The 16,123-nt window shown below is 35.7% G+C and overlaps 1 protein-coding gene across 4 annotated transcripts in view; it reads left to right on the top strand.

Moving 5' to 3' along the window:
- Window positions 1-16,123, top strand: part of INPP4B (inositol polyphosphate-4-phosphatase type II B) — a 487,644-nt gene that overhangs the window by 127,935 nt on the left and 343,586 nt on the right. For all 4 annotated transcript variants that reach the window (XM_060012086.1, XM_060012084.1, XM_060012085.1 and 1 more), the window contains 2 exons: window positions 6,504-6,715; window positions 8,945-8,989. In XM_060012086.1, the coding sequence (XP_059868069.1) occupies window positions 6,625-6,715; window positions 8,945-8,989 (136 nt within the window). In that variant the 5' untranslated portion in view covers window positions 6,504-6,624. The remainder of the gene's footprint in view (window positions 1-6,503; window positions 6,716-8,944; window positions 8,990-16,123) is intronic.

Raw genomic sequence — 16,123 nt, 5'->3', positions numbered from 1 at the left:
CAGAAGCTCTATACACTCATGCTGGCCTACTGCTGACCTTGAGTAAGTCATTAAATATTTCAATTGAATTCTTATTACCAGCTTCTTTGGAGACTGACACCCCTTCCTCCTGTGCCTGAAAGCTCTGCTCTGTGGAGGCCTTTGTCTTTCCTTAGATTTCAGCCTGGTTGGTTGCTCTGAGACCTAAGCTCTCTGATTAGTTAAGGAAAAGTTACGTTTTATATATTATTCAGCTTTTTCTTGAGTTTACGGTAGGAGTAATATTCTTTACATCTTTGTCTAAACAGAAGCTGAAAACTGCTGTGTTACAAACATATTTTCCCAGTATGTAATTTGTTATTGCATGCTTTATTGTATCTTTTGCTTACAGAATATTTTATTTTAATGTAATCAAATTTATTAATATTTTCCTTTATGAACTAGGCTTTTGGTTTTTTAAAATTTTTATTATTATTTTTTAATTTTTCTATTGGAGTATAGTTGATTTACATTGTTGTGTTAGTTTCTGCTGTACAGCAAAGTGAATCAGTTTTACATATAGCTACTCTTTTTTAGATTTTTTTTCCATGTAGGCCATTACAGAGTACTGAGATGAGTTCCCTGTGCTATACAGTAGGTCCTTATTAATTATACATTTTATATACAGTAGTGTGTATATGTCAATTCCAATCTCCTAATTTATCCCTCCCCCCTCCCACCCTGGTAATTTTAAGTTTGTTTTCTATGTCTGTGACTCTACTAATGTTTTGTAAATAAGTTCATTTGTACCATTTTTTTAGATTCCACATATAAGCAATATCATATGATATTGGTCTTTCTCTGTCTGACTTACTTCAGTCAGTATGACAGTCTGAACTATGCTTTTGAAGTCAAGAAATATTTCCTTATTCATAGTTCCCAAATATGCCCTTGAAAGAAAAAAGAAAAAAACAACTGAGATTCTTAGGGAGACTATCCTCAAGTTTCTGTCACTTACTTTTCAGATCATACCTCATTTTCTGCTTACCCCCTTCCTTTCATTACAGCAGATAGAAGCATTTGGATTTTTCCTTGTCCCATCAATCATCTTCACTAGCTATTTTACATTTGGTAGTATATATAAGTCCATGCCACTCTCTCACTTCGTCCCAGCTTACCCTTCCCCCTCCCCATGTCCTCAAGTCCATTCTCTACATCTTTATTCCTGTCCTGCCCCTAGTTTCTTCAGAACTTTTTTTTTTTATTCCATATATATGTTTTAGCATACGGTATTTGTTTTTCTGTTTCTGACTTACTTCACTCTGTATGACAGACTGTAGGTCCGTCTACCTCACTACAAATAACTCAATTTCATTTCTTTTTATTGCTGCGTAATATTCCACCATATATATGTGCCACATCTTCTTTATCCATTCATCTGTTGGTGAACACTTAGGTTGCTTCCATGTCTTGGGTATTGTAAATAGAGCTGCAATGAACATTGTGGTACATGACTCTTTTTGAATTATGGTTTTCTCAGGGTATATGCCCAGTAGTGGGATTGCTGGGTCGTATGGTAATTCTATTTTTAGTTTTTTAAGGAACCTCCATACTGTACTCCATAGTGGCTGTATCAATTTACATTCCCACCAATAGTGCAAGAGGGTTCCCTTTTCTCCACACCCTCTCCAGCATTAATTGTTTGTAGATTTTTTGATGATGGCCATTCTGACCAGTGTGAGGTGATACCTCATTGTAGTTTTGATTTGCAGTTCTCTAATGATTAATGATGTTGAGCATTCTTTCATGTGTTTGTTGGCAATCCGTATATCTTCATTTGAGAAATGTCTATTTAAGCCTTCTGCCCATTTTTGGATTGGGTTTTTTGTTTTTTTGTTATTGAGCTGCATGAGCTGCTTGTAAATTTTGGAGATCAATCCTTTGTCAGTGCTTTATTTGCAAATATTTTCTCACATTCTGAGGGTTGTCTTTTGGTGGTGTTTATGGTTACCTTTGCTGTGCAAAAGCTTTTAAGTTTCCTTAGGTCCCATTTGTTTATTTTTGTTTTTATATCCATTTTTCTAGGAGGTGGGTCAAAAAGGATCTTGCTGTGATTTATGTCATAGAGTGTTCTGCCTGTGTTTTCCTCTAAGAGTTTTATAGTGTCTGGCCTTACATGTAGGTCTTTAATCAATTTTGAGTTTTTTTTGTGTGTATGGTGTTAGGGAGTGTTCTAATTTCTTTCTTTTACATGTAGCTGTCCAGTTTTCCCAGCACCACTTAAAGAAGAGGCTGTCTTTTCTCCATTGTATGTTCCTGCCTCCTTTATCAAAGATAAGGAGACCATATATGCGTGGTTTTATCTTTGGGCTTCCTATCCTGTTCCATTGATCTATATTTCTGTTTTTGTGCCAGTACCATATTGTCTTGATTACTGTAGCTTTTTAGTATAGTCTGAAGTTCAGGAGCCTGATTCCTCCAGCTCTGTTTTTCTTTCTCAAGATTGCTTTGGCTATTCAAGGTCTTTTGTATTTCCATACAAATTGTGAAATTTTTTGTTCTAGTTCTGTGAAAAATGCCATTGGTAGTTTGATAGGGATTGCATTGAATCTGTAGATTGCTTTGGGTAGTAGAGTCATTTTCACAATGTTGATTCTTCTAATCCAAGACCATGATATATCTCTCCATCTGTTTGTATCATCTTTAATTTCTTTCATCAGTGTCTTATAGTTTCCTGCATACAGGTTTTTTGTCTCCTTAGGTAGTTTTATTCCTAGATATTTTATTCTTTTTGTTGCAGTGGTAAGTGGGAGTGTTTCCTTAATTTCTCTTTCAGATTTTTCATCGTTAGTGTGTAGGAATGCAAGAGATTTCTGGGCATTAATTTTGTATCCTGCTACTTTACCAAATTCATTGATTAGCTCTAGTAGTTTTCTGGTAGCATCTTTAGGGTTCTCTATATATAGTATCATGTCATCTACAAACAGTGACAGCTTTACTTCCTCTTTTCCAATTTCGATTCTTTTTATTTCTTTTTCTTCTCTGATGGCTGTGGCTAAAACTTCCAAAACTATGTTGAATAATAGTGGTGAGAGGGGACAACCTTGTCTTTTTCCTGATCTTAGTGGAAATGGTTTCAGTTTTTCACCACTGAGAATGATGTTGACTGTGGGATTGTTATATATGGCCTTTATTATGTTGAGATAAGTTCCCTCTATGCCTACTTTCTGGATGCTTTTTATCATACATTGTTGTTGAATTCTGTCAAAAGCTTTTTCTAAATCTATGAGATGATCATATGGTTTTTATTCTTCAGTTTTTTAATATGGTGTATCACATTGATTGATTTGCATATATTGCCTTACTGGGATAAACCCCACTTGATCATGGTGTATGATCCTTTTAATTCGCTGTTGGATTCTGCTTGCTAGTATTTTGTTGAGGATTTTTGCATCATGTTTATCAGGGACATTGACCTGTATGTTTATTTCCTGGTGACATCTTTGTCTGGTTTTGGTATCGGGGTGATGTTGGCCTTGTAGAATGAATTTGGGAGTGTTCCTCCCTCTGCTATATTTTGGAGGAGTTTGAGAAGCATAGGTATTAGCTCTTCTCTAAATGTTTGATAGAATTCACCTGTGAAGCCATCTGGTCCTGGGCTTTTGCTTGTTGGAAGATTTTTAATCATAGTCTCAATTTCAGTGCTTGTGATTTGTCTGTTTGTATTTTCTACTTCTTCCTGTTTCAGTTCCAGAAGGTTGTGTTTTTCTAAGAATGTGTCCATTTCTTCCAGGTTGTCCATTTCATTGGCATATAGCTGCTTGTAGTAGTCTCTCAGGATCTTTTGTATTTCTGCAGTGTCAGTTGTTACTTCTCCTTTTTCATTTCTAATTCTGTTGATTTGAGTCTTCTCTCTTTTTTTCTTGATGAGTCTGGCAATGGTTTATCAATTTTGTTTATCTTCTCAAAGAACCAGCTTTTAGTTTTATTGATCTTTGCTATTGTTTCCTTCATTTCTTTTTCTTTTATTTCTGATCTGATCTTTATGATTTCTTTCCTCCTGCTAACTTTGGGTTTTTTTGTTCTTCTTTTTCTAATTGCTTTAGGTGTAAGGTTAGGTTGTTTGTTTGAGATGTTTCTTGTTTCTTAAGGTAGGATTGTATTGCTATAAACTTCCCTCTTAGAACTGCTTTTGCTGCATCCCATAGGTTTTGGGCCATTGTGTTTTCATTGTCATTTGTTTCTAGGTATTTTTTGATTTCCTCTTTGATTTCTTCAGTCATCTCTTGGTTATTAAGTAGTGTGTTGTTTAGCCTCCATGTGTTTGTATTTCTTAGAGAGTTTTTCCTGTAATTGATATCTAGTCTCATAGCGTTGTGGTCAGAAAAGATACTTGAAACGTTTTCAATTTTCTTAAATTTACCAAGGCTTGATTTGTGTCCCGAGATATGATCTATCCTGGAGAATGTTCCATGGGCACTTGAGAAGAATGTGTATTCTGTTGTTTTTGGATGGAATGTCCTGTAAATATCAATTAAGTCCTTCTTTTTTAATGCATCATTTAAGGCTTGTGTTTCCTTATTTATTTTCATTTTGGATGATCTGTCCATTGGTGAAAGTGAAAGTGTGGTGTTAAAGTCCCCTACTATGATTGTATTACTGTCAATTTCCCCTTTTATGGCTGTTAGCATTTGCCTTATGTATTGAGGTGCTCCTTTGTTGGATGCATAAATATTTACAATTGTTATATCTTCTTCTTGGATGGATTCCTTGAGCATTATGTAGTGTCCTTTTTGTCTCTTGTAATAGTCTTTACTTTGAAGACTATTTTGTCTGATATGAGAATTGCTACTCCAGCTTTGTTTTGTTTTCCATTTGCATGGAATATCTTTTTCCATCCCCTCAACTTTCAGTCTGTATGTGTCCCTAGGTCTGAAGTGGGTCTCTTGTAGACAGCATATATATGGGTCTTGTTTTTGTATCCATTCAGCCAGTCTGTGTCTGGGTTGTTTGTTTTTTGATGTTGAATTCTATGAGCTGTTTATATATTTTGGATATTAACCCCTTATCGGTCATATCATTTGCAAATATTTTTCTCCCACTCAGTATGTTGTCTTTTCATTTTGTCAATGGTTTCCTTTGCTGTGCAAAAGCTTTTATGTTTAACTAGGTCCCATTTGTTTATTTTTGTTTTTATTTCCAATATAGTGGTAGAGGATTAAGAGGTACAAATTATTATGTATAAAATAAGCTACAAGGATATATTGTACCCCATAGGGAACGTAGCCAATATTTTATAGTAACTATAAATGCACTATAACTTTAAAAATTGTGAATCACAATATTGTACACCTGTAACTTATATAATAATGTACATGAACTATAACTCAATAAAAAGATAAATAATATATAATTATCAAATTGATGGTTTTGGTCTTATTGATAGTGCTATGGCCCTTTACCCCAGCAAGTATTCCTAGTTGTATCCTTAGAAGCCAATGTGTATTTATCTGCAACCTTATTGTAATCATTTCTAAAGATTCAAGATGCTTTGTGGATTTAATTTTTGCCAGATGATATTTAAAAACTAGAGCTGAATTATAAATGAAGCTGCTTTTGTTAAGAACAACAAAGAGTGAGTTTGTGGACTTGTGGAGCTGGAAACCAAATCAGTATTCCAAACCAAACTCTACTGCTGCTATCTCATTAAACAGCATTGGGCAGACGTTTAAAGATTTTTATACATTTTAATTCAGCTGGTAACTTGATTTAAAACAACATTGATTTTTTTCCTAATCGTTCTTGGTCATGTATAACATGCTAAATATCAAAATGAATCTGATACTGTTTGAGGCTGTCTGTGCAACATAGGTATTAAATTCTTGGAGGCTTCTTTCCCCATGCTAATTTTCATCATTTTGCCATTATTTTCATTTCCCTTGGAGCTTTAGCTTTTTAGAATTATTATTCATTCTTTTCCCCATATACCCCAATCATTAAACAATTAAACCTTTGTCAGACAGAGCAGCAAGAGACTTTATGGATAATGATGAGGTTGGAAGCTCCCCTGAACAACCTGTTGGCTCACCTTGGAAGAAGAGCGTCCTGCCAAATTATCTTTATGTGCTCATGAACAATGTTCTAACAAGGGTGGATGGAGAGATGAGCGTAGAGGGCAGTTCTAATGGAAGGAATGATAGCAAGATCCGCCTTAGCAAAACGTGCTAATGCTATCTGCTCTTGCTGCTAAATTAGGTACATATAGCGATCTGCTATTTTACAAAATGAACTAGAAGAGAAATAATATACCTTTCAGAATTTAGAAGTCCCTCATATGACTATAAAGTAATTGCATAGAGATTACCCATTTAACCCAGAGTTTATGGTGCATTAACTGGGTGGATTGTTTCTGAAAGTAAAAGTGGGATAGGCAGGAAAGAAGTTCATAGGAAGGTAGCTGTAGGCTGTACCTACCTTTAATTCTTAGCTTTATCCTGAACTCTGAAGTAACTGAGATTTTTGCTGTTGCTGTTTCCTAAATGCAGAATTTCAGAGTGGGATATCAGGACTTTAGTGTGAAGATACATCTGTATTAAACCAGGTATCATTGGCAGTGACATTTTGGCACAAATATTTGGAAGATTTAAAGAACTGTGAAGGTTGATCATGGAAATCAAAGAGGAAGGAGCATCAGAAGAAGGCCAGAACTTTCTGCCCACACCCCAGGCAAATGATACTGGGGAATTTCAGTTCACAAGTGAGTATGCATGCACCCCCCCAAATTAACTAACTTTGTTCCTTTGCACTGTTTGTTCCAGTGTTCTGAATCTATGATATGCCTCTCATCTTCTGTCTTGGGTGAGGTAGATGATCATCTATGAAGTGGTTCAATAGCAAATAGAATCATCATTCTTGAATGTGTATTAAGACATTAATAAATACTTTTTAAGTACACGTTCTATTGAGCAGTTTTATAATCTCATGTGGAATTATTTTTTGGAACATAGAAATTTTCTCTTTAAAACCAAAGACATTTCAGTTGAAAGCATTAGGGCACAATAGTTACACTAGATGCTTAGCCTGTCGCTGCCATGCCTGAGAACACTAAGTCACATAAATAGGGCAAGCTTGGCTATTTGGCCAAGATTTGCAGTTGAACATTAACACTGGTCTTTGTGCTACTCGAGTAATTAAAGTCATTGGAAGAATTGTACGTTTTCTCTCATGCTTAACGTCTTAGAGTTTGGGTTTGATTGTTTAGCATAAATTGTGTCTTTTTCTTTTCAGAAGATTCTTGTTGCCCAGTTATTTAACCCTGGCAAACATATGCCTAGCTTCTCATTTTATTTATATTATAAAAATAATCTTTAGAAAATGGTATTGGTTGGATGAGTTTTTCTGAGAAATTTGATCGTCAGAGCTTACAGCAGATTGTTAATAACCTTTAAAAAAACCCACAGTATTTGAAATTAACAAAGACCTACCTAATGATTGTCACTTTAACCCCTCTTGGAAAGTCTAAAATTGTTAACCATAGCAATGTTAAATGTCAGCAGGAAATAAAAATAAATGGTTACTCTGCAAAAAAAATGTGAACTCTGTAAATAAAAAATGGATGATTTTTATATAAAGAGGTGGTTCTAACAGTTGTCAACTAAAAACCAAATTGCACAATTTGAGAGCTGTGAGTTAAGTTTTATTTGGGGCAAAATGAGGACTATAGCCTGGGAGACAGCATTTCAGACAGCTCTGAGAAACAGCTCCAAAGAGGCAGGAGGGAAGGTCAGTACATATGTGATTTTGGTGAAGATGGAGTCCATGCAATCAAGCACATATTTTTTGCAGAAGGTTTCTGCTAGTCACCAGGAGCAGACGTCACCTTGAAGGATTTTAGTGGTTTTCTAGATATGAGGAGATGCAAGAATCGGGCTCATAAAATGGTCATCTGAAAATATCTAACCATCTGAAGACCGGTTCTGCCAGTTTTTCCCAGAGCACAGCGTGCCTCATTTCTGCTCTCCACCCTGAACTCCTTTGAAGGTCAGCAGCTGCAGCACATGATTTCATCCTTGTAGAGGCAGATGGCAAGTGCCAATCTGTAGTTAACACAGTATATTCATGACCGAATGCTAATAAATTTAAATTGTCTCTGATGGGTGCACCAGTAAAAATAAATGAGGAAAAGATTTTTACAATATTCTTACATTTCTCGGTCACCATGAGTGGTTACAAATGACATCTCTGTCTTCAGCCCCTCTTGTTTAGGAAGCCCCGTACCATGTGTGGTCTTAGAGAGTCCACCTATGACATTATCACTTGCCCCAGCCTTACCTTTCTACCTTCTAACCATTAGACATTCCCATTTCCTTACCTTTTTCTCAGACTCACTTTCCCTCCCACTTCACCTTCAATCATTTAGCCATGTTAATAGATTTTTTTTAATTGCCAAAAAAAGGAATAGAAACATTAACAGAATGCTGATTTGAGCTAACAGTAAGTTAGCTGAATAACCACCATCATCAAGTCCTGAGTAACCTAACCAGAGGTAGCTCTTTAATTAATAATTTACTATTAACACCAGGTTGGAGTGGTGTGAAAGAGAAATCTATGTTAGAGAGGACTTTGGTGAGGTCATCCTTTATGAAGGTCCCATCTCTGTCTACATGTATCCAAAAGAAACAGAAACAGTTGAAAATATGTTTTATATTTGTCATGCGGCTTACAAAAGCAATGTTTTTGCGTTTTTTATGGCCATGGTGCTAAATAGGTCAATCAAATCTGTAGTCATATCTAGTTCTGCTACAAATATTATGTCCTGCCCTGACAACCGACTCCTTATATACATGTCTGGACGATTAACTGAGTTTATTTGTTCTGCCAAGTAATGCATTTATACATACTGGGCAGGCTGAAAGTAATATATGTTGACATAATTTTCATAATGAGTTAAATATCTTCAGTCTGAATTTGTTCCTATTATTCATAGGTATTCAGAAGACTCCAAATGAACCTCAGCTGGAATTCATCCTTGGTAAGAAATTCCATCTTATTTATTTATAGCTATTAATGTAATAAGCCATTTGTACCTATAATTTACAACTTTAGATACGTTACTTATATCATTATATATTTTATAAATTTTCATGAATATCGTTCTGTGAAAAAATTTCATTCTATAAGGTAAGTGTTATTTTCCCCAATTTATTAGTAAAGAATCTGAGCTGTGGAGCAGGTCAGCTCATGACCCAAGGATTGAGGGCTCAATGGTGATGGGTGGTGATGGGTTTGTGCCTCTCAGTCAGGTCTGCTCTCCACAAATCTGGTGCCCAGCACTCATTCTAATACAGTGACCCGATTTTGTTGCTAGTCAACATTTCTCAAAATCCGTGTGTCTAATTATCTACTCCTTGGGCTGGAGACTGGGCTCATGTAGAGCTTTCCTTTATCCTCCTTTATACCATTTACAAGGTTCATGCCCCCTTTCGGTCTCACTCACTCAAAAATATCCCCTTACTCTTTTTAAAAATTAATTAATTAATTAATTAATTTTTGGCTGCGTTGGGTCTTTGTTGCTGGGCCCGGGCTTTCTCTAGTTGCGGCGAGTGGGGGCTACTCTTCGTTGCAGTGTGTGGGCTTCTCATTGCAGTGGCTTCTCTTGTTGCAGAGCACGGGATCTAGGCGTATGGGCTTCAGTAGTTGCGGTGTGTGGGCTTCAGTAGTTGTGGCTCGTGGGCTGTAGAACGCAGGCTCAGGAGTTGTGGCGCATGGGCTTAGTTGCTCCGCAGCGTGTGGGATCTTCCTGGACCAGGGCTCGAGCCTGTGTTCCCTGCATTGGCAGGCGGATTCTTAACCACTGTGCCACCAGGGAAGTCCCAATCCCCTTACTCTTCCATCTTGATGTTGTGGACAGATCCTTGACTTTGAGAGTTTAATTTTAGTTCAAAGCTTTAACTTGCTTAAGCAACTCTAAAGATCTGGCACATGTAGAAATTTGTAACTTTGTCAAGGGTGAATTATTAAAAATGGGCACCCCTACAATATTGTAAACCAACTATACTTCAATACAATTTTTTTTTTGCTTAAACATCACTGGTTTAAAAAAAAAATGTGTACCCTGAGGCTGGTCCACTACTTAGCTAGTGAGTGGAAGCTGCTTTGTGTTTGAATCAGCTATGACTACAAAGTGCTATTAGGGAATTAGCTGCAAAATGGTATTTAAAGGGGGTAAAAATATGGTTCCTATGAACTATTCAGAGAGAGTTTTTTTTCCCTCTCTCTCACTGTTCTGAAATATTTTGAAAGGTCCCCAGTATCTTTACATTTTATTTGTATGAAGTTTTATAGAATTGTAAATGCATGTATTCATTTCCATATACAGATACATTTTGGTATCCAAATCTTTAAATATTGATATACATATTTTATAAAGTTATGGGAAAATTGAAATATATACATCCACTATCTGCAGTAGTTTTTAGTTGTTTGAAGTCCCAGTTATTTTAGGAATATACTTTTTCATTATATAATGAAATAGGTTTCAAGTTTACACCCTTTGCTCAAAATATTACATTTTCAACCATAACTTATTGAAAAGAAATAATCATAATTTTTTGGTTTTGTTTTCTTTCTCTTTCTAATAGATTTTATTTTTCGAGCAGTTTTAAGCTCACATCAAATGTGAACAGAAAGTACATCCCCTGCCAGAGTGGTACAGTTGTTACAGTTGATGAACTTACAGTGACAGATTATTATTACCCAAAGTCTGTAGTTTACATTAGGATTCATTCTTGGTGTGATACATTCTACGGATTTGGACAATGTATAGACATGTATTCATCATTATAGTATCACACTTATTATCTTCACTGTCCTAAAAGTTCACTGACTTCTAACTGTTCATCCCCCTCTCTCCTGTAATCCCTGACAACCACTGATAAAGCTATACTTTATTTATTCATTTTTCTAGAGAGTTCTCAGATGTTGTCGGATATAGAAAGAATTCATGTTTCAGAAAGGGAGCCAAGTAGCAAAGAAGACCTAGGCACCTCTTGACTCACTGACAACTTGACTCTTGCTACTTGAGCCTTTATTTACTCATCTTTTATTTTTAAGAGAAGAAATTCATTTTTTACCTTTTTAGCAGGACTTCTGAAAAATGAAGATTTGTTAGACTAATTTGGTGTATTTTAAAACACAGAGAAAGCTTTCTTACTTGCATCCTGAGAACAGGGGAAATCTGAACTAGGCAGAAGCAATTGGAGTGGAGGCTGTTAGTCAAACATGGAGACAGAATGCCTGGGCCAAATACCTGTCTTCTGTTTCTTTCTTTTTTTTCCCAGTTAAATTGCCCTTTGGGGACCCTTGAAGACCCCATAACTCTCACCAAACAATTAATATATACTTTTTCTTTTTTTTTATACTTATGTATATTATTTCTTTTTTTTTTTAACATCTTTATTGGAGTATAATTGCTTTACAATGGTGTGTTAGTTTCTGCTTTATAACAAAGTGAATCAGCTATATGTATACATATATCCCCATATCCCCTCCCTCTTGCATCTCCCTCCCACCCTCCCTATCCCACCCCTCTTGGTGGTCCCAAAGCACCAAGCTGATCTCCCTGTGCTATGCAGCTGCTTCCCACTTGCTATCTATTTTACATTGGGTAGTGTATATATGTCCATGCCACTCTCTCACTTCGTCCCAGTTTACCCTTCCCCTCCCCCTGTCTTTTATTTCAATTAAAGTTATTTATCTTGTTCAAAGACCTAACTATACTAACTCTTTTGAAAGCACAGTCAAATTTGGGAACAATGCTGTCGTCACTTACATTTCCGGCTTTGAATCGTAATCTCAGAGATGAGCAGCTCTGAGAATTTATTCATAATAATATTCCTCCCATTTAAAAAAACAAACCTTAATTTTCTTTTTTCATATCTATTCAAAAAATACAATAGAATTCTTTTTTTTTTTTTTCGTGGTACGCGGGCTTCTCACTTTTGTGGCCTCTCCCATTGCGGAGCACAGGCTCCGGACGCGCAGGCTCAACAGCCATGGCTCACGGGCCCAGCCGCTCCGCGGCACATGGGATCTTCCCGGACCGGGGCACGAACCCCTATCCCCTAGCATCGGCAGGCGGACTCTCAACCACTGTGCCACCAGGGAAGCCCCAGTAGAATCCTTAACAACAGGTAATTTTATTTTATCATATGGCAGGAAATGCCTGACGAGTAAACAAAAGAAAGTTATTTAGAATCTTCAGGGAACTGTGTTCTTGATCCTGGAAGATGTAGTTTCCAAACTGTTTGTTATGTTTCTTAGCACTTTAAGATCCTTAACTGTACCATCTCTTGAAGAATTTTTGAAAAAACTACTCTTTCAAGGAGATCACAGCTAAACCCGTGTAGGTTTTACAATATATTTTTGTCTCTTTTTTCCTTTGAGTTTTTTTACTCTCACAAATTATTCAAGATTTCACCTATTATATAGCTGACTTCACTTCATAATTAAAAATGAGAGAATAATAGTTTCTTAAATATTTTTGTCATCGTTTAAGAATGTGCATGTTTATTTAATCAGAAAGAAAGCAAAGCATCTTAATACAAAAAAAAAAAAATCTAGGAAAAAATGGCACAAACAAGGTAAGAGACTTTTTTCCACCTAATTTTCCAACTAAATTCTTTTCAGGGGGGGAATTTTTTAAATTGAAGTATAGTTGATTTACAATGTTGTGTTAATTTCTGTTGTATGGCAAAGTGATTCAGTTATACATGTATATACATATTTTATATATTCTTTTCCATTATGGTTTATCTCAGGATATTGAATATAGTTCTCTGTGCTATACAGTAGGACCTTGTTGTTTCTCCATCCAACTGATTTTTTTTAATATTTGATTATCAGTTCTGTACCAAGGTATTCAAACAAATTGAGAGTTTCAATAACCTTGCTTTTTAAATTGGGAAAACAGCCACACTAATTTTGTAGGTGTCATATTGCTTTGTATGAGTTATATTCCATCCAGAATTTGTCTCTGCCTTGTCTATATGCCACTGTAAAATCATTATATCTTGCTGAATTTCCTCTGCTACATCTTTTTTTTTTTTTTTTCCTCTGCTACATCTTTATCTAAGTAAACGAGTTAGGAAATGCTTAGTCAATTGAGCAAGCTGTATATAAATAAAGTAGATAATAATCAGCTAAAAATAGTACAAGAGAAGCATGTACTGATAAAATGAGTATCTCATGCCCATTGTCAGCTGTATTTCTAGTGGTTGACTGCATTTAAATTATATAATTCACTCTTACACGTACAACTCTGCTTCCACATGTCTTTCATTTTCACTTGAGTACATTGATACTCTTCTTATTTTCACAAAGAGAAAAATAATTAAAAACCCAAAAGAACACAGATTTTGTTTACAGTCTCATAAAATTGTTTTCATTTCAACAAAGCTGGCATTTAAGAAGAGGGATCATTTCTTACAATCTGGTAACATTTCTTTCTTGAAACCACTGTGGAAAATGTATAGAGGTGAGTCATTTGACAAAGATATGAAAGAAAAGAAATTCCTACGAACTATTTCTTAAGTTTATTCTCCTGATTATGCTTACAATGTTTATTGTCATGCCTCCATTTACTATCTCCAAAGTCAATAGAATACTTAGAAGAATATATTTTTGTATTTTTATATGGACACCACACATACCATAAATCCAAGGCAATAGTCACTAATGCGTGTTAGTGCACAGGAGGGAATGGCATGTGTGTGTACATGTGGTTCTTGTGTTTTTTATTTGACACTGTGAAGTCACATTCTTTAAATAACTTACACGTCGATGACTGATACCTACTGGAAGCCAGACACAGAGTACATCAAAACGCACATTTTATACGTGTCAACAGCCTCGGTGTCGATTATGATAGGAATGTGGGGACGTGGAGGCTGGCGTGAAATCCTTAACAAGTGCAAGTAATTCACTCATCTAAAGTGTATTAGGAGCATAGAAAACTTATAAATAATTTCAGGTAGTGTTAAGTTCTATGTAGACAGAAACAGGGTGACTATCTAGAATGTGCCTGGGGAAGAGGTAGTTGACTTGGGGAACAGAAGGACTGTTTTTGTTTTTGTTCAGTTTTTTTTCAAAACATAACCACAATACCTTTATTAGTCCTAAAAATATTGATAAAAATTCCTTAATATAATCAACTATCAAAAAAAGTTTACATTTCAGAGGGACTATTTTGAATATAGAGGGTCAAGGAAGGCCTCTTTGTGTCCAAAGGGACTTATGCATGTTGCAGATGCTGATTTGGAAAGTATCCATACTAAATGTAAGATCCAGGTGAACAAGAAGACAACCTACAGAATGGGAGAAAATATTTGCAAATGATGCGACTGACAAGGGATTAACTTCCAAAATATACAAATAGCTCATTCAACTTAATATCAAAAAAAAACACCCAAAAAACAAACAACCCAATCAAAAAATGGGCAGAAGACCTAAATATACAAATAGCTCATTCAACTTAATATCAAAAAAAACACCCAAAAAACAAACAACCCAATCAAAAAATGGGCAGAAGACCTAGGAGACATTTCTTCAAAGAAGACATACAGATGGCCAATAGGCACATGAAAAGATGCTCAATATTGCTAATTATTAGACAAATGCAAATCAAAACTACCATGAGGTATCACCTCACACCAGTCAGAATGGCCATTATCAAAAAGTCTACAAATAATAAATGCTGGCGAGGGTGTGGAGGAAAGGGAACCATCCTACACTGTTGCTGGGAATGTAAACTGGTGCAATCACTATGGAGAACAGGATGGAGTTTCCTTTAAAAACTAAAAGTAGAGTTGCCATATGATCCTGCAATCCCACTCCTGGGCATATATCTGGAGAAAACTCTAATTCAGAAAGACACATGGACCCCAATATTCATTGCAGCACTACTTACAATAGTCAAGACATGGAAGCAACCTAAATGCCCATTGACAGACGAATGGATAAAAAAGATGTGGTATATATGTATACAATGGAATATACTCAGCCATAAAAAAGAATGAAATAATGCCATTTGCAGCAACTTGGATGTACCTAGAGATTCATATTAAGTGAAGTAAGTCAGACAAAGACAAAGATCATGTATCACTTACATGTGAAATCTTAAAAAATGATACAAATGAACTTATTTACAAAGCAGAAATAGACTCACAGACATCGAAAAACTTATGGTTACCAAAGCAGGGGAGATAAATTCAGAATTTGGGATTAACATATACACACTAATATAAATAAAATAAATAAACAATAAGGACCTACTGTATAGCATGGGGAACTATATTCAATATCTTATAATAACCCATAATGGAAAAGAATCCGAAAAAGAATGGATATAGTTATAGATATATAGAACTGAATCACTTTGCTGTACATCTGAAACTAACACAACATTGTAAATTAACTATACTTCAATTTAAAAAAAAGGTTTTTTTAAAAAAAAACAGTTGACTTTCCCAGCAGGAGGGGGCAGGCTATAGTAGATACTTGCACAGTAGGTAATAGGGTTTTAAGAATGGAAATACTAGGGTTCAAGGATAGTCAATCAGGTTGCTGGTTTGACCAGGCATGAAACCAAGCTATGAGCTGATCTGGGCTCGTAGTAAAAGGGGAAATGGCAAATAGTGAAGGACCATTTGCTGGGCTACTGGAATGCCAAGGTCAGATTAGGACAGTAGTAAGATAGAAGATGGGCTGAGCCAGTGAGATCCCTACTCCCATGGCCTCTTCTAGTCTCCCTCACCTGTACCTCACCTCTGAACAATAGGATCAGCCCTGGTGTGTGGGTGATGCCAAGACTCTAGTGAGTAAAGGATAGAGAGAGATGAGATTCAAAGCCAACTGATTGTTAGATCCTTTCCCTTGTGTGAAGCTGATTTATCTTTTAAGAATCAGTACATAAATTTATGGAATGAATTTTTCCTGAGACTTTTTCCCCTGGAATTGAAAATGGATCAATTCCTCCCCTATAGATTTTATTAGTACATAAAATAAGACTAATCTGAGGTTCAAATTATTTAACAGATCCTTACTTTTTCTTTCAGTTTTCTCTAAAATCAATAAATCTATATTAACTGCTATAATTTTCTTAGTAATA

The sequence above is a fragment of the Delphinus delphis genome, chromosome 5, assembly GCF_949987515.2.
Source record: "Delphinus delphis chromosome 5, mDelDel1.2, whole genome shotgun sequence".
NCBI classification, from domain to species: Eukaryota; Metazoa; Chordata; class Mammalia; order Artiodactyla; family Delphinidae; genus Delphinus; species Delphinus delphis.
This window is presented reverse-complemented; position numbering and strand designations above follow the sequence as displayed.